The sequence below is a fragment of the Sinocyclocheilus anshuiensis genome, unplaced genomic scaffold (assembly GCF_001515605.1).
Source record: "Sinocyclocheilus anshuiensis isolate Anshui unplaced genomic scaffold, SAMN03320099.WGS_v1.1 scaffold67, whole genome shotgun sequence".
In the NCBI taxonomy this organism is placed as follows: Eukaryota; Metazoa; Chordata; class Actinopteri; order Cypriniformes; family Cyprinidae; genus Sinocyclocheilus; species Sinocyclocheilus anshuiensis.
The window spans coordinates 1,058,490-1,076,472 of record NW_015552546.1 but is presented as its reverse complement, the minus strand read 5'-3'; the positions used below and the strand labels follow the sequence as shown (position 1 = coordinate 1,076,472).

At 34.5% G+C, this 17,983-nt stretch overlaps 1 protein-coding gene across 2 annotated transcripts in view; it reads left to right on the top strand.

Annotated features, from left to right (window-relative positions):
* LOC107664201 (arf-GAP with coiled-coil, ANK repeat and PH domain-containing protein 3-like) overlaps positions 1-17,983 on the top strand; it is a 77,844-nt gene that overhangs the window by 58,361 nt on the left and 1,500 nt on the right. The window contains exons 11-25 of one of the 2 annotated variants that reach the window (XM_016454699.1): positions 3,185-3,297; positions 4,115-4,166; positions 4,643-4,743; positions 4,832-4,943; positions 5,779-5,987; positions 8,565-8,634; positions 8,752-8,846; positions 8,932-9,149; positions 9,327-9,428; positions 10,313-10,405; positions 10,513-10,733; positions 12,349-12,458; positions 13,151-13,261; positions 13,837-13,898; positions 17,790-17,892. In XM_016454699.1, the coding sequence (XP_016310185.1) occupies positions 3,185-3,297; positions 4,115-4,166; positions 4,643-4,743; positions 4,832-4,943; positions 5,779-5,987; positions 8,565-8,634; positions 8,752-8,846; positions 8,932-9,149; positions 9,327-9,428; positions 10,313-10,405; positions 10,513-10,733; positions 12,349-12,458; positions 13,151-13,261; positions 13,837-13,898; positions 17,790-17,892 (1,772 nt within the window). Of the gene's footprint in view, positions 1-3,184; positions 3,298-4,114; positions 4,167-4,642; positions 4,744-4,831; positions 4,944-5,778; positions 5,988-8,564; positions 8,635-8,751; positions 8,847-8,931; positions 9,150-9,326; positions 9,429-10,303; positions 10,406-10,512; positions 10,734-12,348; positions 12,459-13,150; positions 13,262-13,836; positions 13,899-17,789; positions 17,893-17,983 lie in introns of both variants that reach the window. The other variant, XM_016454698.1, reaches the window with a different exon arrangement.

Genomic DNA, 17,983 nt, shown 5'->3' with positions numbered 1-17,983 from the left:
AGCGAGTGAAACGGAGGGTGTTTCTGTAGCATTCAGAACTTGAGTGAAGCATTTAGTCTCTGGCTGTAAGGAAACGCAACTGAATGGATGTGAATGTGTGAACAGTCACCCTGCTGAGGATTTGGGTAAAATGAGTGACTATAAATAAGCCTTATTGTCTCAACCAGTTTAAGCAGAAGAAAAGACTAGAGCTTTACATTTTCCGAAGCAAAAGTACCACACCACAATGCTGAAGTGCTGTGGGGGTTTGCTAAGTGGATACTGGTGTGTTCTGGGTGGGGTTCGCTTTTATTTCTTACAGCAGTGTCTCACGTATTTAATCAGGGAACATCTCGCGCAATCTCGTTTAAGATGCAAGAGCGCAGTGTTTGTGTTCAAAGAGCTCTTTCAGCAGAAGGTCCATTCCTGCTGCTGAAGTGTTGAAGCAGCTTTATCTTGAGGTCTTCAGAGGGTTCACGAGAGGCCAGAATGCTTTGAAAGTTTTGACAATGCTGCCACAGACAGATAGGAAGCTGAAGGCTGAGGATGTTTGTTTGGCTTGTGAAACGATCTAGTTATGAAGACGTGATGAAGGACTCTTGATCTCTAATCAGTGTGGCGTCAGTGCAGTTTACAACATGCTGACAAAAATTTGGTGTAGGGTTTACTTTTCAACCGTTTTTAATCAAAAATTGCTAGCAAATCTCACTATTAATTACAAAGAAACTGAAATTATATTTTCTTTTAAAACAAAATTCTTTATTTGCAACTTTGAAACAAAAAATTTACAGTGCAGTTTTGATTGTAATGCTCAAAGGTTGCTCTTCATGACATATTTCTCTCAAGTATCAACTTTAATGTTTCTCCTAAAATTCCTTAGAAATAGACACAAATAAGGCATTTGTTGACATGCAATAAGAGTAAAGAGCTGTAAAATGAATGTGGATAGCAGCTACACTAACCAAAATTTGGAATAACTAAGTGAAATATTTCAGATTTTTTTAAATTGTTTTTTATTTTAATATATTTTAAAATGTAATTTATTTGTGTTGCTGAATTTTCAGCATCATTACTCCAGTCTTCAGTGTCACATGATCCTTCAGAAATCATTCTAATATGCTGATGTTCTGCTCCGTTATTATCAGGTATTATTGTTGCTTAATATTTAAAGGGGTCCTATTATGCTTTTTCACTTTTTCAACTTTGGTTAGTCTGTAATGTTGCTGTTTGAGCATAAAAAAGATCTGCAAAGTTGCAAAGCTCAAAGTCCACTTCAAAAGGAGATATTTTATTTAACAGAAATCACTTTTCAAAAACTACAACAAACGACTCGTTTGGACTACAATGCATATTTTCTGGGATTTGTGATATCACAAATATCAACGAATGGGACGAGACCTGGTTGAGCTGCACTAGAGAAGGCAACGAGTGTTATCACTATGTCGGAGACACGCTAGCTTTCCCAAGGCAGACGAACTTAGAGTGGTTACAATCTTCCGGGTTTAAATTGTGCTCAAACTGATTTGATTTTGAGCAATATTTACACTGAAGCTCACAGGCGGCTATGGTAAGAAGCATTACATTTCCCGACCAGGTGCCGAGTGCTGCCAATCACAACACACACTGGCCCAGCTAAGCAATCACAGCACACACTGGCCCAGCTAACCAATCACAGCACATTTTGTATTTCAGAAGGCGGGTCTTCGTTTGATACAGGAACTATTCGAGCCGTCCATGCCAGACTGGGGAGAGAGGTGTTGTAATAATGTAAAATATGTGAAAAATTATGTGTTTTTCGAACAACGTAGTATGAGAGCCTGTTCTAGTACACCCCCAAAACAAAATCAAGACTTTGTAAATGAGCATAATAGGACCCCTTTAATGATTCTTATGATTTTCAATGTTGAAAACAGTTTTTCTGCAAAATATTTTTGTGGAAACCAATTTTGTGGTGCATTTTTTCAGGATTCTTTGATAAATAGAAATTTAAATGAGCAAAATTTATTTGAAATAGAAATGGCAACATAAATGACTTTATTGTCATTTTTGATCAATTTAATATGTCATTTGCTGAATCAAAATATTAATCTCTTTCTCTCTCTCTCTCTTGTTTTAATCTTACTTAACCCAAACATTTGAATGGTACAGTATCACGATTTCCACAAAAATATTAAGCAGCACAACTGTCTTCAACATTGATGATAATCAGAAATTTTACTTGAGCAGCAAATCAGCATATTAGAATGATTTCAGAAGGATCATGTGACACTGAAGACTGGAGTAATGATGCTGAAAATTCAGCTTTGCATCACAGAAATAAAATACATTATAAAATATATTTAAAAAGAAAACAGTTATTTTAAATTGTAATAATTGAATCAAATTTTTTATCAAATACATGCCACCTAGGTGAGAATAAGAGACAAAAGCATTAAAAATCTTAATTATTCCCAACTTTTGGCCAGTAGTTTATGTCATTTAGTATCAGAGGAATTGAAAAGTTAATGATCTCATGACATTTAATTACATACTTTGGTTTTTTAGTAAATCTGAGCACAGTTTGAGGCGCTTGAGATCTTCTCTGAAACTCTAGAGGAGACATTAGGGGCTGTTTTTCTCAGAAGACCTTTCATTTTGCTCTTTGTTGAACTTCTCATTCAATACTGTATACTTTTATTAGTCTTTCCCCTGGAATGACTTCCGCCTGGAGCTTTTGACGTCTCGTTGAGTCTATAATGGTGTAGCATTAAGCACATGTGATGGCTGACAGCGTGTCATTCCTCCACTCAGAGATTATCAGTATAAATGACCTGTTGCCATAAGGACCTCCTGTGATGATTCAGGACTGAGAGCATTGAGTGTGCTGCTGAAACAGGAAGAAGGCCATTATTGTGAGTGGTGAGTGTGAATACAGTATGTGAAGCTCTGGATATGCTCAGATGCTTTACGCAACTGCTTGCGTCATCGTCGAAACGCTCTGGTGGGACATCTGAGAGCATTGGATGAGTCACTTCTAGTGTGTGTTGTAGATACATAGAGAGAAAGTGTTGTGCATCTGCTCCACTTACAGCCTCCTGTTTAATAATGAAGCATTATCACAGACAGAATGTCATGTAATTTAGTGGTTTAGGCTTATTTCATGTATATGGCCATCACTTGATGTTTGTCTCTTGTTCTAATGCTCCACTATTGTTTTGTCATTCAGGACTTTGCGTATGACGACCCAAAGTTGGAGTTTAATGTGGATGCGCCCAATGGATTGGTGATGGAGGGCTATCTGTTCAAAAGGGCCAGTAACGCCTTCAAAACTTGGAATAGGTAATTGAGTTAATTAAATTTGCTCATTGAATTGTACCTGCCATAGTAAATCCCATATAGCTTGATCAGGAATCTGAATATTCCTGGTTTGCTTTTAATCAGGCATGCAGGTAGGTCAGGAATGCAACAATATGCAAGAAAAAAAAATCTGAATTATTTAGGGATGGACTGATGTTTTGCATAACAATTCTGGCTTGATACTGATATTATTTTAGTGTTATATATATTTACATTCTATGGTATTTTGTCTAGATAAATACAAAATTAAAAAGTCATTTTAAATTCTACAAGTGAATTTTGAACTATTAAATATCCAATATCAATATCCATAAAAAAATCTCTAATATCTTAAGTAACAGTGTTATTAAATGTTTTTTTTATTGTTATTATTAATATTATTTATTTTAATTATTATTAATTAAACAATTGTGTTATGGAATTATTTTAAATTGCTTTTTTACAGATTAACTTTGTCTTAGATGAAAGGTAATAAAAGTAAAAACTGTGGAAATGACTATTAAGGTTTTTTTATAATAAATAAAAAGTAGATAGAATAGAAAAAGAATAGAGAATGCTAGTGTTAGAGGGTCAAATATATAATATATATATAAACATTTAAACCATTAAAAATTTCTTATATCTGTCAATAATCATTATAGTAACAATATATCATTATATAGTAAAATTATGTATTATTTAACATTTTTGAAACATAGCATGCCTATGATTAGTTTTTTATATATTTATATATATATACAAGTAATTAGTAACTAATTCCTTGTCTCTTATATCCCTGTATTGCTTCTTTTTTTTTCAGGCGCTGGTTTTCCATCCAAAACAGCCAGCTGGTGTATCAGAAGAAACTAAAGGTGAGTTCAAATCAGCATTTAGTAAGTGGACACATTAGTCACAGCAGTTTGGATGGGTTAAGTAATCTGTCTTTGATTTTAACGAGCAGCTTCATTATACAGTACCTAGAGAGAATGTACTGAGTTCGTGTCAGCTCACAATCAATGCTGGTGAATCTTCACCTCACAGGTCACTGAGCTGTTAGATACAGCAGTTGTAGTTTAGCCAGGCAGCATATCTCCAGAGCACTCAGTCTTTTTAAAGATAACAAACTCGTTCCCTGACAAATAAATGCATGCGCACAGCACTGCCTGCTCTTCCATCTGTTTGGAGAGCATCCATTTATTTGAGTCGAAATGCTTGCTCAGGGAAGTCTGCTTAAATTACTGTGACGCAGTGCTGTTTAATGCACTTCAGAGTGAAACCGGTTCATTTAGAGCGCTTTTCTTCAAGTCAGCACATTTACAACCTTATTGAAGTGTCTTCCCCTCCACAGGATTCGCTGACGGTTGTTGTGGAGGACTTGAGACTTTGTTCTGTCAAACCTTGCGAGGACATCGAGAGGAGGTTCTGTTTTGAAGTCGTGTCGCCTACCAAGTGAGTAAAGCTCAAACTTTAGATCATAATAAAGACTCTTGGAGCTGTATAACTAGTAGTGATTGTGTTGTATGCATGTGTGTTGTAGGAGCTGTATGCTACAGGCGGAGTCAGAGAAACTCCGGCAGGCCTGGATCCAGGCGGTTCAAGCCAGCATCGCCTCAGCGTACAGAGAGAGTCCAGACAATTATTACGTTGAGGTTTGAACAGTCTACATGCTAAATCACTATAACAAAGGATGAGCATTGGTTGGATCAGTGAAGAGAGAAAACCCAAACTCAATTAAGCTATGTTTTTTTTACCTTATGACGATATTTGATGGAACTGGCTTGTAAGAGTGTAGTTTTTCCATTGCAAACATTTCTCACTATTGTCAGGTTGTTTCAAAATGCAAATAAAATACAGTAAAAAATCATTAAATATATTATGTTTAATTAATTTACATTTTATTAATAAAGCAGTACAGAATGATTTACAAGTAAACCATTGATTGAGTGTTTTGAACTAATTCCTTAAAATAATAATCATTAGGCTTCAATAAAAATTATATTTTTAAAACAATATTGATAATATTAATTATCGTTGTTGTTGTTATTATTACTGTTAGTAATAATAACAATAATAAAAAAAGTTATCATTATTATTAGGCAATTTTATGCAAAATTGTTTTGCTAAAGACAACAGACAATAATAATAATATTTTGTATAATAATAATAATGATACGTATTATTATTATTATTATTATTATAAACACATGTATTATTATTATTATTATTAATAATATTATTCCATTTGTGTATACTTAATATTTCATCCAATAATGAAAAGTATAGATAACAGTTCATTCTATGTAACAGTTCTATAGTGTGAAAGTTCTGATTCTGTTCTGATTTTTTTTTTTGTAAACCTTTTTTAAGAGCACAAATTAATCAGTAAGTCTGTTATAGTTTTTGCTACTAATATTTAAAGTTTATATGTTCTATTTTCCCCCAAATAACTACTAATAATGTGCTGTTTTGTGTGTCTGTCTGCAGCGTTTGGACCGGACCGCTTCTCCCTCCATCAGCAGTATAGACTCAGCAAATGAGCCCCGGGAGCGCAGCGGCAGGGGCGAGAGCATTCTGCAGCGTATCCTGTGTCTGCCGGGAAACCAGCAGTGCTGTGACTGTGGGCAGGCCGACCCGCGCTGGGCCAGCATCAATCTGGGCATCCTGCTCTGCATCGAGTGCTCTGGCATTCACAGGTAAGGCATGGAAGAGATCGTAATCATGCTCCATTACACCAAAAGAAAATGTCTGTGATGTGTGAGTTAAGTTTGTCCCGTGACCAGCCACAGTAAACACGCTGTGTCGCTCCCCCCTTGGCTCAGTCGGGTTTCCTAATTGGATTAGGTCAGATTTGATTCTCTCATTAGTCAGAGGCAAGCCAGCGACCATAGGGCTGTCAGGACAAGAGAGAAGGTCAGCGACTGTGGTTACTTTCCTCCAGACACACAGTGATGAATATCAAGACATGAACATAATAATAATAATAATAATAATAACACAATGACAACATATTAATAATAACACAATAATAATAATAATACAATTTTTATTATTATTCACAATTTATGAAAACTAGTTTTGCAATGGATGGAACTGCCTGAATAATAGTAATAATAATAAAAATGAATACCAATTTATGGAAATGGTAGAATTATAATAACCTAATAACAATAATAATACTATTTAATGTTGTTGTTATTATTATTATTATTATTATTAAATGGTTAATAATAATAATTATTATTAAATTGTTAATAATATTAATAATAATTATTAGTATTATTATTAGAAAATCATGCAAATTGTGCAATGACAATATTCTAATAATAATATTTAAATATGTTGTTGTTATAATAATAATAATAATATTATTATTATTATTATTAAATGGTTGAATAATAATAATAATAATATCAATAATATTAATTGTTAGCAATTTATGCAAAATTGTTTTGTAATGGAAATGGTAGAATAATCGAATAATAATAATAAATATTTCAATATATGTTGTTATTATGATTATTATTAAATTGTTGAATAATATTAGTAATAGTAATAATATTTTTATTACTATTGTTTTACTTTTTTTACTTTATTATTATTATTATTATTATTATTATTATTCGTCCATTCCCATTGCAAAACAGTTTTGCATAAATTATGATGTTGTGTATACTTAATAGTTAATCTTTTCATAAAGAAAAGTAGAGGTAATAGTAGACTGTAATTAAAATTTGACAGTATTTGTGATTTCTTGCACCAAAAACAGTGGTAAACGTGACCATTTTCCACCCTTTCTTGAATTTATGTAAAATCATCTTTTGCATAACATAACACCTTTTAGGAGTTTATGAGATATGATAACCTTTAGACCTACTGAATGTCAGATTCTGTTTCGAAACACGAGACATGCTGGCTGTTTATGCAACCAGCCGCGTCTGGACTACCTTCTGAATATTCATGCTCTTCCTGACGCCACACCTCTCACTCTGCGCTCCAGACAGTGTGGCTCACTATCACACAGTCTTCACCCATTCTAACTAGGTTGCCTGGAAACGTGCTGATCTAGTGGGCAGAATGCAGAGTGGGCCTAGTGATGTCAGCCGTCCCAGTGCTGCTCTCCTCAGCTTGAGTGGGAAACATCTTGCTTGAATTGTTAGTGACTGGTGGGAGTTTGAAACACTTGGAGAACTTCAGCAGCTCAGATCAGAAACCTTTCTCAAGTTTACAATCAGAGATTGACTGATGCTGCTGTTTTATGGCTGATAGAATACTGTTTGTTTGTGTCCTCTAACAGATCCAGTATGCAAAACGTTTTTTTAATTAATGTGTTATTTTTGTTTTTTGGACAGAATAATATGTAGAAAATCATTAGACTACAAGAAAGAATAATAACCATCATTATCATCCTGATTATCATTATTAATGGAATTTTATTTATGCAAAATTATTTAATAAGAATTATAAAAACAACATCCGTCATTATCATTATTTATACAATTGTATTTATGAAAAAATGTTTAATAAGTATAATGAATAATAACAACAAGCATAAAAAGGAAATAATTCCTAATCGAACTCAGGAGTTATTAATATTCATTTCTAATTGATTTGTCTGATAAATCTGGCATTGTGCATTACAAATATTGTCAGTTTTGGATCAATTGTTTCCTCCTCTTTTGTAAAAACATTGTGAAAAATTTGTAAATATTTATAATAAATAATAACAATAACCATTGTTATTATCATCACTCTTATTTATGCAGTTTTATTTATGCAAATTTGATTTTTAATAATATTAATAACAATGAATAATAATAACGACAACCATCATATCATCATCATTAATGACATTTGTATTAATAATAATAATTATAGTATACTAAAATCATTGTCATTGTTTTTGTTGATGAACTGTTTTTATTATATTTAACCATTGAACTATTTTTATAATATTTAAACAATTTTGCATAAATAAAGTTAGCTAAATAACTATGATGATGGTAATGATTGTTGTTGTTATGAAATGTAATAAAGTTGGTTTGCAGTCCAAATGATTGCAAATGTTTTGTTTTGTTTTAGGTTGTGTGTACAATAATTTTGCATTATGTCAGCAGCATTGTACATATAATTTGTGGAGAAAACAATCCCAAAAGATGAGAGAAATGTACTTGAACTTTTTATCCAATAATGAAACATTTTGGAAGTAACATTAGACTGGAGTTATAAAACAAAATACATTTTTTGACTAATGTTTTTCCATCTTTTCACAGGAGTTTGGGAGTACATTGTTCAAAGGTCCGTTCTCTCACCCTGGACTCATGGGAACCAGAGTTACTAAAGGTCTGCTCAAATATCTTTTAGGATTGTTTTCCTCCTAATCTCTCTTGGATGACCTTTCACTGTGACATGAGCAAACACGCTCTGACAATAACTGCTGTCTGTTCTGTTGCAATGCAGCTGATGTGTGAACTAGGAAACAGTATCATCAACCACATCTATGAAGGCAGCTGTGAAGAGCAGGGCCTGAAGAAACCGGGACCCAGCAGCTCCAGGTGAGTGATGAGGGACATTGACACGAGTGGCTCTTTTGCTATGGATCTGAATGTTGAGTGTTTAATTGCTGCCTTGATTTTTAAGGCAAGAAAAGGAGGCCTGGATCAAAGCGAAGTATGTTGAGAAGAAGTTCCTGAAGAAGATGATGACGGGTGAAGTTCTGGTCAACGGCGGGAGAAAATCTGAGCGGCGATGGAACCCCAGGAAATGCAGGAGACATAACAGCGCCACCACCGTCCCCAAAACACACCGCAAATACAGACAGGAGCCAGGCAGTGCGTCTCCTGCAACCCTTTCCTCAGGTAGTCAATAAACATTTTTTTTAATTAACTGTGCAAGAAAGTACCATGATTGTACCATGTTTTTTGGGCTTTACCATGCTGATAATACAATGGTATTGTGTGAATTGCTGTAATAGATGTGTTAAATGGTTAAAGTTTTTTAAAAAGTGACATCCCCTCCCCCACCCCAACTTTAAGCAACTGCTGCTCTGGAGAGAAAGTTCAGACGGGAATCCCTCTTTTGCCCGGATGAGTTGGACACCCTGTTTTCATATTTTGACACTGGTTCAGGGCCTCGCAGTAAGTATTTTATTCTGGCAAAAAAAAAAAAGATTGCTTCCACACTTGGTTTAATTGCTTTGTTTTTTATATACTTTTGTTGTTCTGTTTTTTGTTGTTGTTTGTTTGTTTTGTTTTGCCTTGTGTTTTGCTTTACTTTGTTTTTTCTGTACTTTTGTGGTTTTGCTGTTTTAATTAGCTTTGTTTTCGTATGCTCTTGTTGTCTCATCTTGTTTTGCTTTGATTTATTTTTGTTTACTCTTGTGGTTTTGCTTTGTTAATTAGCTTTGTTTTATTTTCTTTGTTATTGTATACTTTTGTTTTTTATTTTTGCTTTGCATTTTGCGTTGCTTTGTTTTTGTTTACGTTTGTTGATTTGTGTTTTGCTTTGCATTGTTTTTGTTTACTTTTGTTTTGCCTTGCATTTGCTTTGTTTTTGTAATGTGTTTTGTTTTGATTTTGGTTTTTGTTTTGCCTTGCTTTTTCTATTGGTTTACTTTTGTGAGATTGCTTTATTTTAATTTGCTTTGTTTTTGTGTTTACATTTTTTGCTTTGTTTTTGTTTACTTTTGTAGTTTTGTTGACTTTTGTTTAGTGTTATTTTGTTTAGATTTGTTTTTTTATCTGCTTTTTTTAGTTTTTTTTTGTTTGTTTTGCTCGCTTTGTTGTTTACTTGTTTTGCTTTTTGCTTCGTTTTTTTTTTGTTTATTTTTGTTTTGGTTTTTGCTTTATTTTGTGCTTTTCTTTTGCATTTTCTGCTTTATGTTGCTTTGTTTTTTGTGCAATTTCATATAGTTGTGTAGCTGTGTCACATAGTTTCATCATGTTTGCCGTCAGTGCACATTTGCTGTTATTGACGCTCTAGAGTGTAATGTGCCTGTGGTGGGCTTGTGTTGGTCCTGCAGGTCTGAGCAGTGACAGTGGGTTAGGTGGCAGTACTGACGGCAGCACTGACGTCTTGGTCTTTGAGTCTGTGGTGGACAGTGTCACAGAAGAGGGTGAGTGAACCTCTGTGTGACTTGACGGTGTTAACCAAGTGTTTGTTTTCCTTACTGACTGTTGAAGCAGATGGATCATGTATTCCATGTGTTTTGGTAATGTTCAGAGTGTGAGGTTTCTGAAGACTCCAGTAACGAGGTTGAACTGGAGCCGGAGGCGTCAGATCCAGAGGATCTGAGAGAACTGGATCCCGGAGCGTTACTCTATAAGGCCTGTCAGGCACGAAATCTGCCTGTCATGGCTGAAGCTTTGGCACATGGAGCTGATGTCAACTCAGTGAATGAAGAGGACGAGGGGAAAAGCCCCCTTATTCAGGCTGTGATTGGAGTGAGTCATTACAAAAATATTCTGGTGCATTGCGCATGCACATATTAACAGTAACCCAGATAAGAAGTGATGGTAAACTTCCAGCTCATTTTAATGACATATAAAATAATAACCATATGCCATTTTGTGATAGTAAAGCCCTAATCCTCTGGTTTTCAACATTCAGGGTTCCTTGATAGCCTGCGAGTTTTGGTTTAATTGCTTTGTTTTTTATATACTTTTGTTGTTCTGTTTTTTGTTGTTGTTTGTTTGTTTTGTTTTGCCTTGTGTTTTGCTTTACTTTGTTTTTTCTGTACTTTTGTGGTTTTGCTGTTTTAATTAGCTTTGTTTTCGTATGCTCTTGTTGTCTCATCTTGTTTTGCTTTGATTTATTTTTGTTTACTCTTGTGGTTTTGCTTTGTTAATTAGCTTTGTTTTATTTTCTTTGTTATTGTATACTTTTGTTTTTTATTTTTGCTTTGCATTTTGCGTTGCTTTGTTTTTGTTTACGTTTGTTGATTTGTGTTTTGCTTTGCATTGTTTTTGTTTACTTTTGTTTTGCCTTGCATTTGCTTTGTTTTTGTAATGTGTTTTGTTTTGATTTTGGTTTTTGTTTTGCCTTGCTTTTTCTATTGGTTTACTTTTGTGAGATTGCTTTATTTTAATTTGCTTTGTTTTTGTGTTTACATTTTTTGCTTTGTTTTTGTTTACTTTTGTAGTTTTGTTGACTTTTGTTTAGTGTTATTTTGTTTAGATTTGTTTTTTTATCTGCTTTTTTTAGTTTTTTTTTGTTTGTTTTGCTCGCTTTGTTGTTTACTTGTTTTGCTTTTTGCTTCGGTTTTTTTTTGTTTATTTTTGTTTTGGTTTTTGCTTTATTTTGTGCTTTTCTTTTGCATTTTCTGCTTTATGTTGCTTTGTTTTTTGTGCAATTTCATATAGTTGTGTAGCTGTGTCACATAGTTTCATCATGTTTGCCGTCAGTGCACATTTGCTGTTATTGACGCTCTAGAGTGTAATGTGCCTGTGGTGGGCTTGTGTTGGTCCTGCAGGTCTGAGCAGTGACAGTGGGTTAGGTGGCAGTACTGACGGCAGCACTGACGTCTTGGTCTTTGAGTCTGTGGTGGACAGTGTCACAGAAGAGGGTGAGTGAACCTCTGTGTGACTTGACGGTGTTAACCAAGTGTTTGTTTTCCTTACTGACTGTTGAAGCAGATGGATCATGTATTCCATGTGTTTTGGTAATGTTCAGAGTGTGAGGTTTCTGAAGACTCCAGTAACGAGGTTGAACTGGAGCCGGAGGCGTCAGATCCAGAGGATCTGAGAGAACTGGATCCCGGAGCGTTACTCTATAAGGCCTGTCAGGCACGAAATCTGCCTGTCATGGCTGAAGCTTTGGCACATGGAGCTGATGTCAACTCAGTGAATGAAGAGGACGAGGGGAAAAGCCCCCTTATTCAGGCTGTGATTGGAGTGAGTCATTACAAAAATATTCTGGTGCATTGCGCATGCACATATTAACAGTAACCCAGATAAGAAGTGATGGTAAACTTCCAGCTCATTTTAATGACATATAAAATAATAACCATATGCCATTTTGTGATAGTAAAGCCCTAATCCTCTGGTTTTCAACATTCAGGGTTCCTTGATAGCCTGCGAGTTTCTGCTCCAAAATGGTGCAGATGTCAACCAAAGAGATCACAGGGGAAGAGGCCCGCTGCATCACGCCACATATTTAGGTCATACCGGGTAAGTGCATGCTTAGTAACTCTGAGTAACTCTAATAAAACAGATTTTCAGATGCCTTTTACTGTCTTTTGGTGCATTGTAATGTCAAAGAGATTGTATGCAAACGGACATGAATGTCACCACAAAGTCATAAATTACGAGCAGGAAACTCTGGATTTTCTTTAAGCCCAGAGTTTCTGAGTTGTGGGTGTGCCAGTGAGAAACACTGATTTAAAAAATATATATATTTAAAAAATGTATAGTTTGACTTTATGCAGAAATAGTACTTCATCTCGCTCCAACCAAAGTTATTTGAATGCACCCGATGTTGTAATTAAAATCTCCCAACTCATAAAATACAAACTTCCCAGGAGGACTTGTCATACTTTTATTATATATTGTAATACTGAATATTTATTATATTTATGTACCGTGTTATTTACAAGGTACTCCAAGACATTTGAAAGAATACCATGGTTTTACATTGGTATATGTCCAACGAACATGTTATGACGCATAGCCAATAAAACAAAAACAATAATATCATGATAAGATATCCAAAAAACATGGTAACACAATGATACTTCTGGTATTTATTTGCAAGTTCTTAGATACTGTAGCATTTTAGCAGGTCTGTTACTGCGTATGCAGCTTCGCATCAAATTAAATTGAAGCTTTTCTGCAACTGTATTTTCTTTATCATGTGTTTCCAGTCAAGTGTGTTTGTTCCTGAAACGAGGAGCGACCCAGAACGATGGTGATGAGGATGGCCAGGACCCACTGAGCATAGCTGTTCAAGCCGCTAACGCTGACATAGTTACTCTGTAAGTTAAAAAAAATTCCCATGCATGTGTGTTTGCTTCTGCAAGTTTTACCCAGAGAATATTTACACTATCGTTCAAAGGTTTGGAGTCAGAAAGATTATGTTTTATCAAAGAAATTAGTCCTTTAATTCAGCAAGGATGCATTATATCGATCAAACGTTTTTATTTGGTTAGACTGTCAAATAAATGCTGTTATTTTGAACTGTATAATCATTAAGTAATCCTGAAAAAAACATAACAATTCCACCAAATATATTAAGCATCAAATCAGCATATTAGACACTAAAGACTGGAATAATGATGCTGAAAATTCAGCTTTGCATCACAGGAATAAATTACATTTTAAAACATATTCAAATATAAAATAGTTATTTTAAATTGTAATAATATTTCACAATATTACTGTTTTTACTGTATTTTTTATCAAATAAATGCAGCCTTGGTGAGCAAAAGAGACTTTCACAAACATGAAAAATCTTACTGACCCCATACTTTTGAATGCTAGTGTATATAAGAAATTGTACAAAGTTTGATTCCAAATCAAACCTCTCTTTGTTTCTTTTCTCTCTCGACAGGTTACGTCTAGCACGTATGAACGAGGAGATGCGCGAGGCGGAGGGTCCGTTTGGTCAGCCAGGTCAATATTCTAGCAGCAGTCCCACAGAGCAGCAGTATAAGAAATGCATCCAAGAGTTTATCTGTCTCAACATAGCCGAGTGCTAGAGAGCCCAGTGTAGTGCTTTTTTCCCATCATTCCCATCAAGAACTGCCAAGTATTTATGTGTTTCTGTAAAGATGGGCCAGTCTTGCTGGGAATTCCAGCTAAACCAGCTTTAGGTGGTTTTAAATGGTTGCTATCTGGTCAGAGTTGAACCAAGCTGGTTGAACTTCCAGTCAAGTTTAATCTAACCTTTCTCAAACTGGTTAGGGCTGGTTAACCATGTCCCAGATCTGGTTACCTAGCTTGACCATTTCACATGCTGCAGATTAGTCACATGATTGACTGGCCACCATATTTTGGCCTAGGCAACAGTGGTGCTACTCATTTCAAGACAGTTTTTATATAATGAAGGTTACCTGTGATTGAGGTAATTGTGGTGGTATTTATCCAAATACCGATTACACAGACTATTGCACTCGCTGAGCTTACAGAGCCCTTACTAGTGTGTCTAAACCGTTAGATGAACTAACCTTCAGCGTTAGCTTCTATACACACGCCTGGCTGCACTTTCACTTCAAACAGTATTATACAGTATGTTAGGCAGCTGTCCATCTATTCTAACAGTGTTCTTCTAGTGGCATTTTTGTACACAACAGGCGCTTAAAACTGTGTTTTCTGCTTGCAAACGCATGAGGGAGAGTGGGTTCAAAACTGTGATTTATTATATGTCATAAATGTATAAAATGTCTAATCTACTAACTGAAATTGTGATTTTTGTCGACTAAAATGCCACTGTTCTGCACTTTTTCTTAACTCCGTCGTTTTTGTTCGCTTTTTTTGGATCATGTAGAAAATGCCTCAAACTGGATTTGTATGCTTTTCTTGAGTACCGCCCAGAGCAATAGTGCAATGATTCGACATGATTTTTTTTTGTACTGTGGTAACAGATTGTATTTTTGTAACTTAATATACATGTGAATTTTACCGTTCGCAACCAAACTCCAGTTTAGACACCAAAAACAAAAAGTCCAGTTGGATTACTGGGTGTTCAAATCAACAATTACCGTTCAAAAGTTTGGGGTCAGTATGATTATGTCATGTAAAGTCACACATGCTCATCAAGGCTGCATTTATTTGATCAAAAATACAGTAAAAAAAAAGGTAGTGATGTGAAATATTATTACAGTTTAATATAACTGTTTTGTATTTGAATATATTTTAACACGTAAATGATTTCTGTGATGCAAAGCTGAATTTTCAGCATCATTACTCCAGTCTTCAGTGTAACATGATCCTTCAGAAATCAGTCTAATATGCTGATTTAATGATTTCTTATTATAATAAATTTTTGAAATAGTTAATATTTTTGTGGAAACATTGATGCATTTTCAAGATTTTTTTGAGTAATAGAAAGTTCAAAAGAATAGCATTTATTTGAAATTAACAAAATAAATATCTTTTACTGTCACCTATGATCAATCTAATGCATCCACTCTGAATAAAAGTATTAATTTCTTTAAAAACAAATCATACTGACCCAAAACCTAAACTGTAGTGTATGTTAATATATAATGCGCTAGTTTTATTTTTAATTGTTAATTTGTGTTATCTTCAGTGCATTGATTGCTGTTGCTCTGGTCTGTTTGGTTTCCTGCTGCTTTCTGTCCTTTATGAATCTGTGCGTGTAAATGAATTCTCATAATACAGTCACTTAAGGATAAAGGATGAACTCCCATGATATACATATTAAATATTGGATGACACGTGATTGTCATATACACTGTATTAATTCCTGGGAGTCATAAATACAGTATATTCATGAGACATGTTCTCATGTTGTGGCTGATTCTGATGTAGACTCAGATGTCTTTAACTTTAGATCCCAACCAAAGACCACAATCAAAAACCGCACTTGTTGAGAGAAAATGCATCTATAAATGTGTTGTCTGTAGTTTGTGAACAGGCTAGAGTACTGTAAAATTTTCCCTGACATGTTTGGGGTGAAAGGTCATTGGTTGGTGTGTCGTCTGTCTCTCGCTGGCCAATGATATCGTAGCACTTTCTGTTTAACGCGAGCATTTTGTTTTGTGAATATCAAATCAGTGTGACTCCCGAAGTGACAAACAAATTAAATTTTGTGAACGATGCAGCCAAAGGGGCACCAATATTGAAAAAATATATACTGTATAACCAGATATGTACTAGATGGTGGCTGTAGCACATAACCTCTTTTATTGCTTGCTTTCATATTTCTGCTTTTCTTTTCATGTCGGTGTCGTTTGTCAAATATGTCTGAATATTGTATAACTGAACATTCTTCTGTAAATTAGAACCTCTGCAACTTCTGTTTTTTTTTTTTTTTGCTCTTCGTTTCTGCCCTTTTATCTGTTCTCTCCTCCTAAACGGAAAAGAATCATGACAATAAATGAAACGTGACTGAAGTACTAACTGCTTGTGCTTCACTTCTCCTGCCTCTTTCTTCTCCGTAGTGCTTTGCTGTGTTAGTGTGCAGTATTATATAACCAGCTGCATTAACTCAACTTACTGATTTTGCTGCTGTAAGTAAATTCCGTTTTTTTTATTGAGATCTAATATGAAGATTTTTTTAACCGTCAAATTCTGTTCTTGTGTTTGGGATCGTAGAGACTCTGATACTCTACATTTAAAATACTAATATTCATTTTGGTTAAAATGTTCCTCTGACTGAATCAAACCCCAGAACATGAGGGTATATTAAATATATAATACAAACATACCCTACTGTTCAAAAGTTTGAGGGTTGGTACATTTTTTTTTAATGTTTTTTAAAGTCTCTTATGCTCATGCAAGGCTGCATTTATTTGATTAAAAAAATGCTGAAAAATCAGTAATAGCTATATTAAATAGCTATTTGAATATATTTGAAAATGTAATTTATTCATGATGTAAACCATCATTACTCCAGTCTTCAGTGTCACATGATCCTTCAGAAATCATTATAATATGCTGATTTACATTTCTTATTATTGTCAATGTTGAAAACAGTTATGTTACCTAATATTTTTGTGAAAACCATCACTTTGATCAATTTACTGCATCCTTGCTGAATACAAATATAAATAAAAAAAATATATATCTTACTGTCCCCCAAAATTTTAAATAGTGTATTATCAAATATACAGTGCATTTTTAATTTTTATTTGAAAAGATGTCGGTTCAGTTGCATTAACTGCAATCAAATCTAGCTTTTAAATGAATATTCTAGGTTAAAAAGAAAATAGTTTACCTTGTAAAATAACTCAAAATGCAACTGGTTTTCCTATAGACTTTCATTGTAAGTTTATCAAATTCAATAGAGCTTCTATTTAAAGAGGAATGTGACAGAACTCAAACTTTTATCTTTCTTTCAATGGTTGTTGTGCAGACATTAGTCAGTGATGAGTACCCATCCTGGGAATACAGGGACAGTCTCCTCATTCTAAATCAAGCATGAGAAATTCACACAGTTTAGCAAAGTGTTCAAACCCACTCTTTGTCCCCAACAATGTTTCAGCTGTTACCATGGTTACCCAGACAGTATAAAGACCCTATACGGCACAAGAAGGCTCATTTTCATAGGGTTGCTTTATAGAGCTATTTCTGTCCCTTAAATTCTAACTCTAAATCTCCGAAGTGCATTAAAACTCGCTGAAAACACTGTTATTGTAATAGACTGGACCTCCTTACTTTGGCATTCAGAGCCCTGCTTTTGCATTAATAAAGCTTCTAACATAGAACTATTTACCATCTTTTTATATCGATTTTATACAAAAGCATCCATTCACATTACAGCTGCATTTTAGGAGTTATATGTGCAGTCCACATTAGCTGTGTTTGATCCCATTTTAGGTGACACCACGTACCTGGACATTTTCCGTGAGTTTTCCCATATGGCATCCCACAATCCTGAGAAGCTGATACGGAGGAGTGTTCACTTCCGTCACTCCTTCAGGTAGTTAGATGATATCCATTAGGCATCTGTAAAATAAATGTAAAAAAAATATATATATATTTATTTATTTATTTATTTAAATTTTTATTTA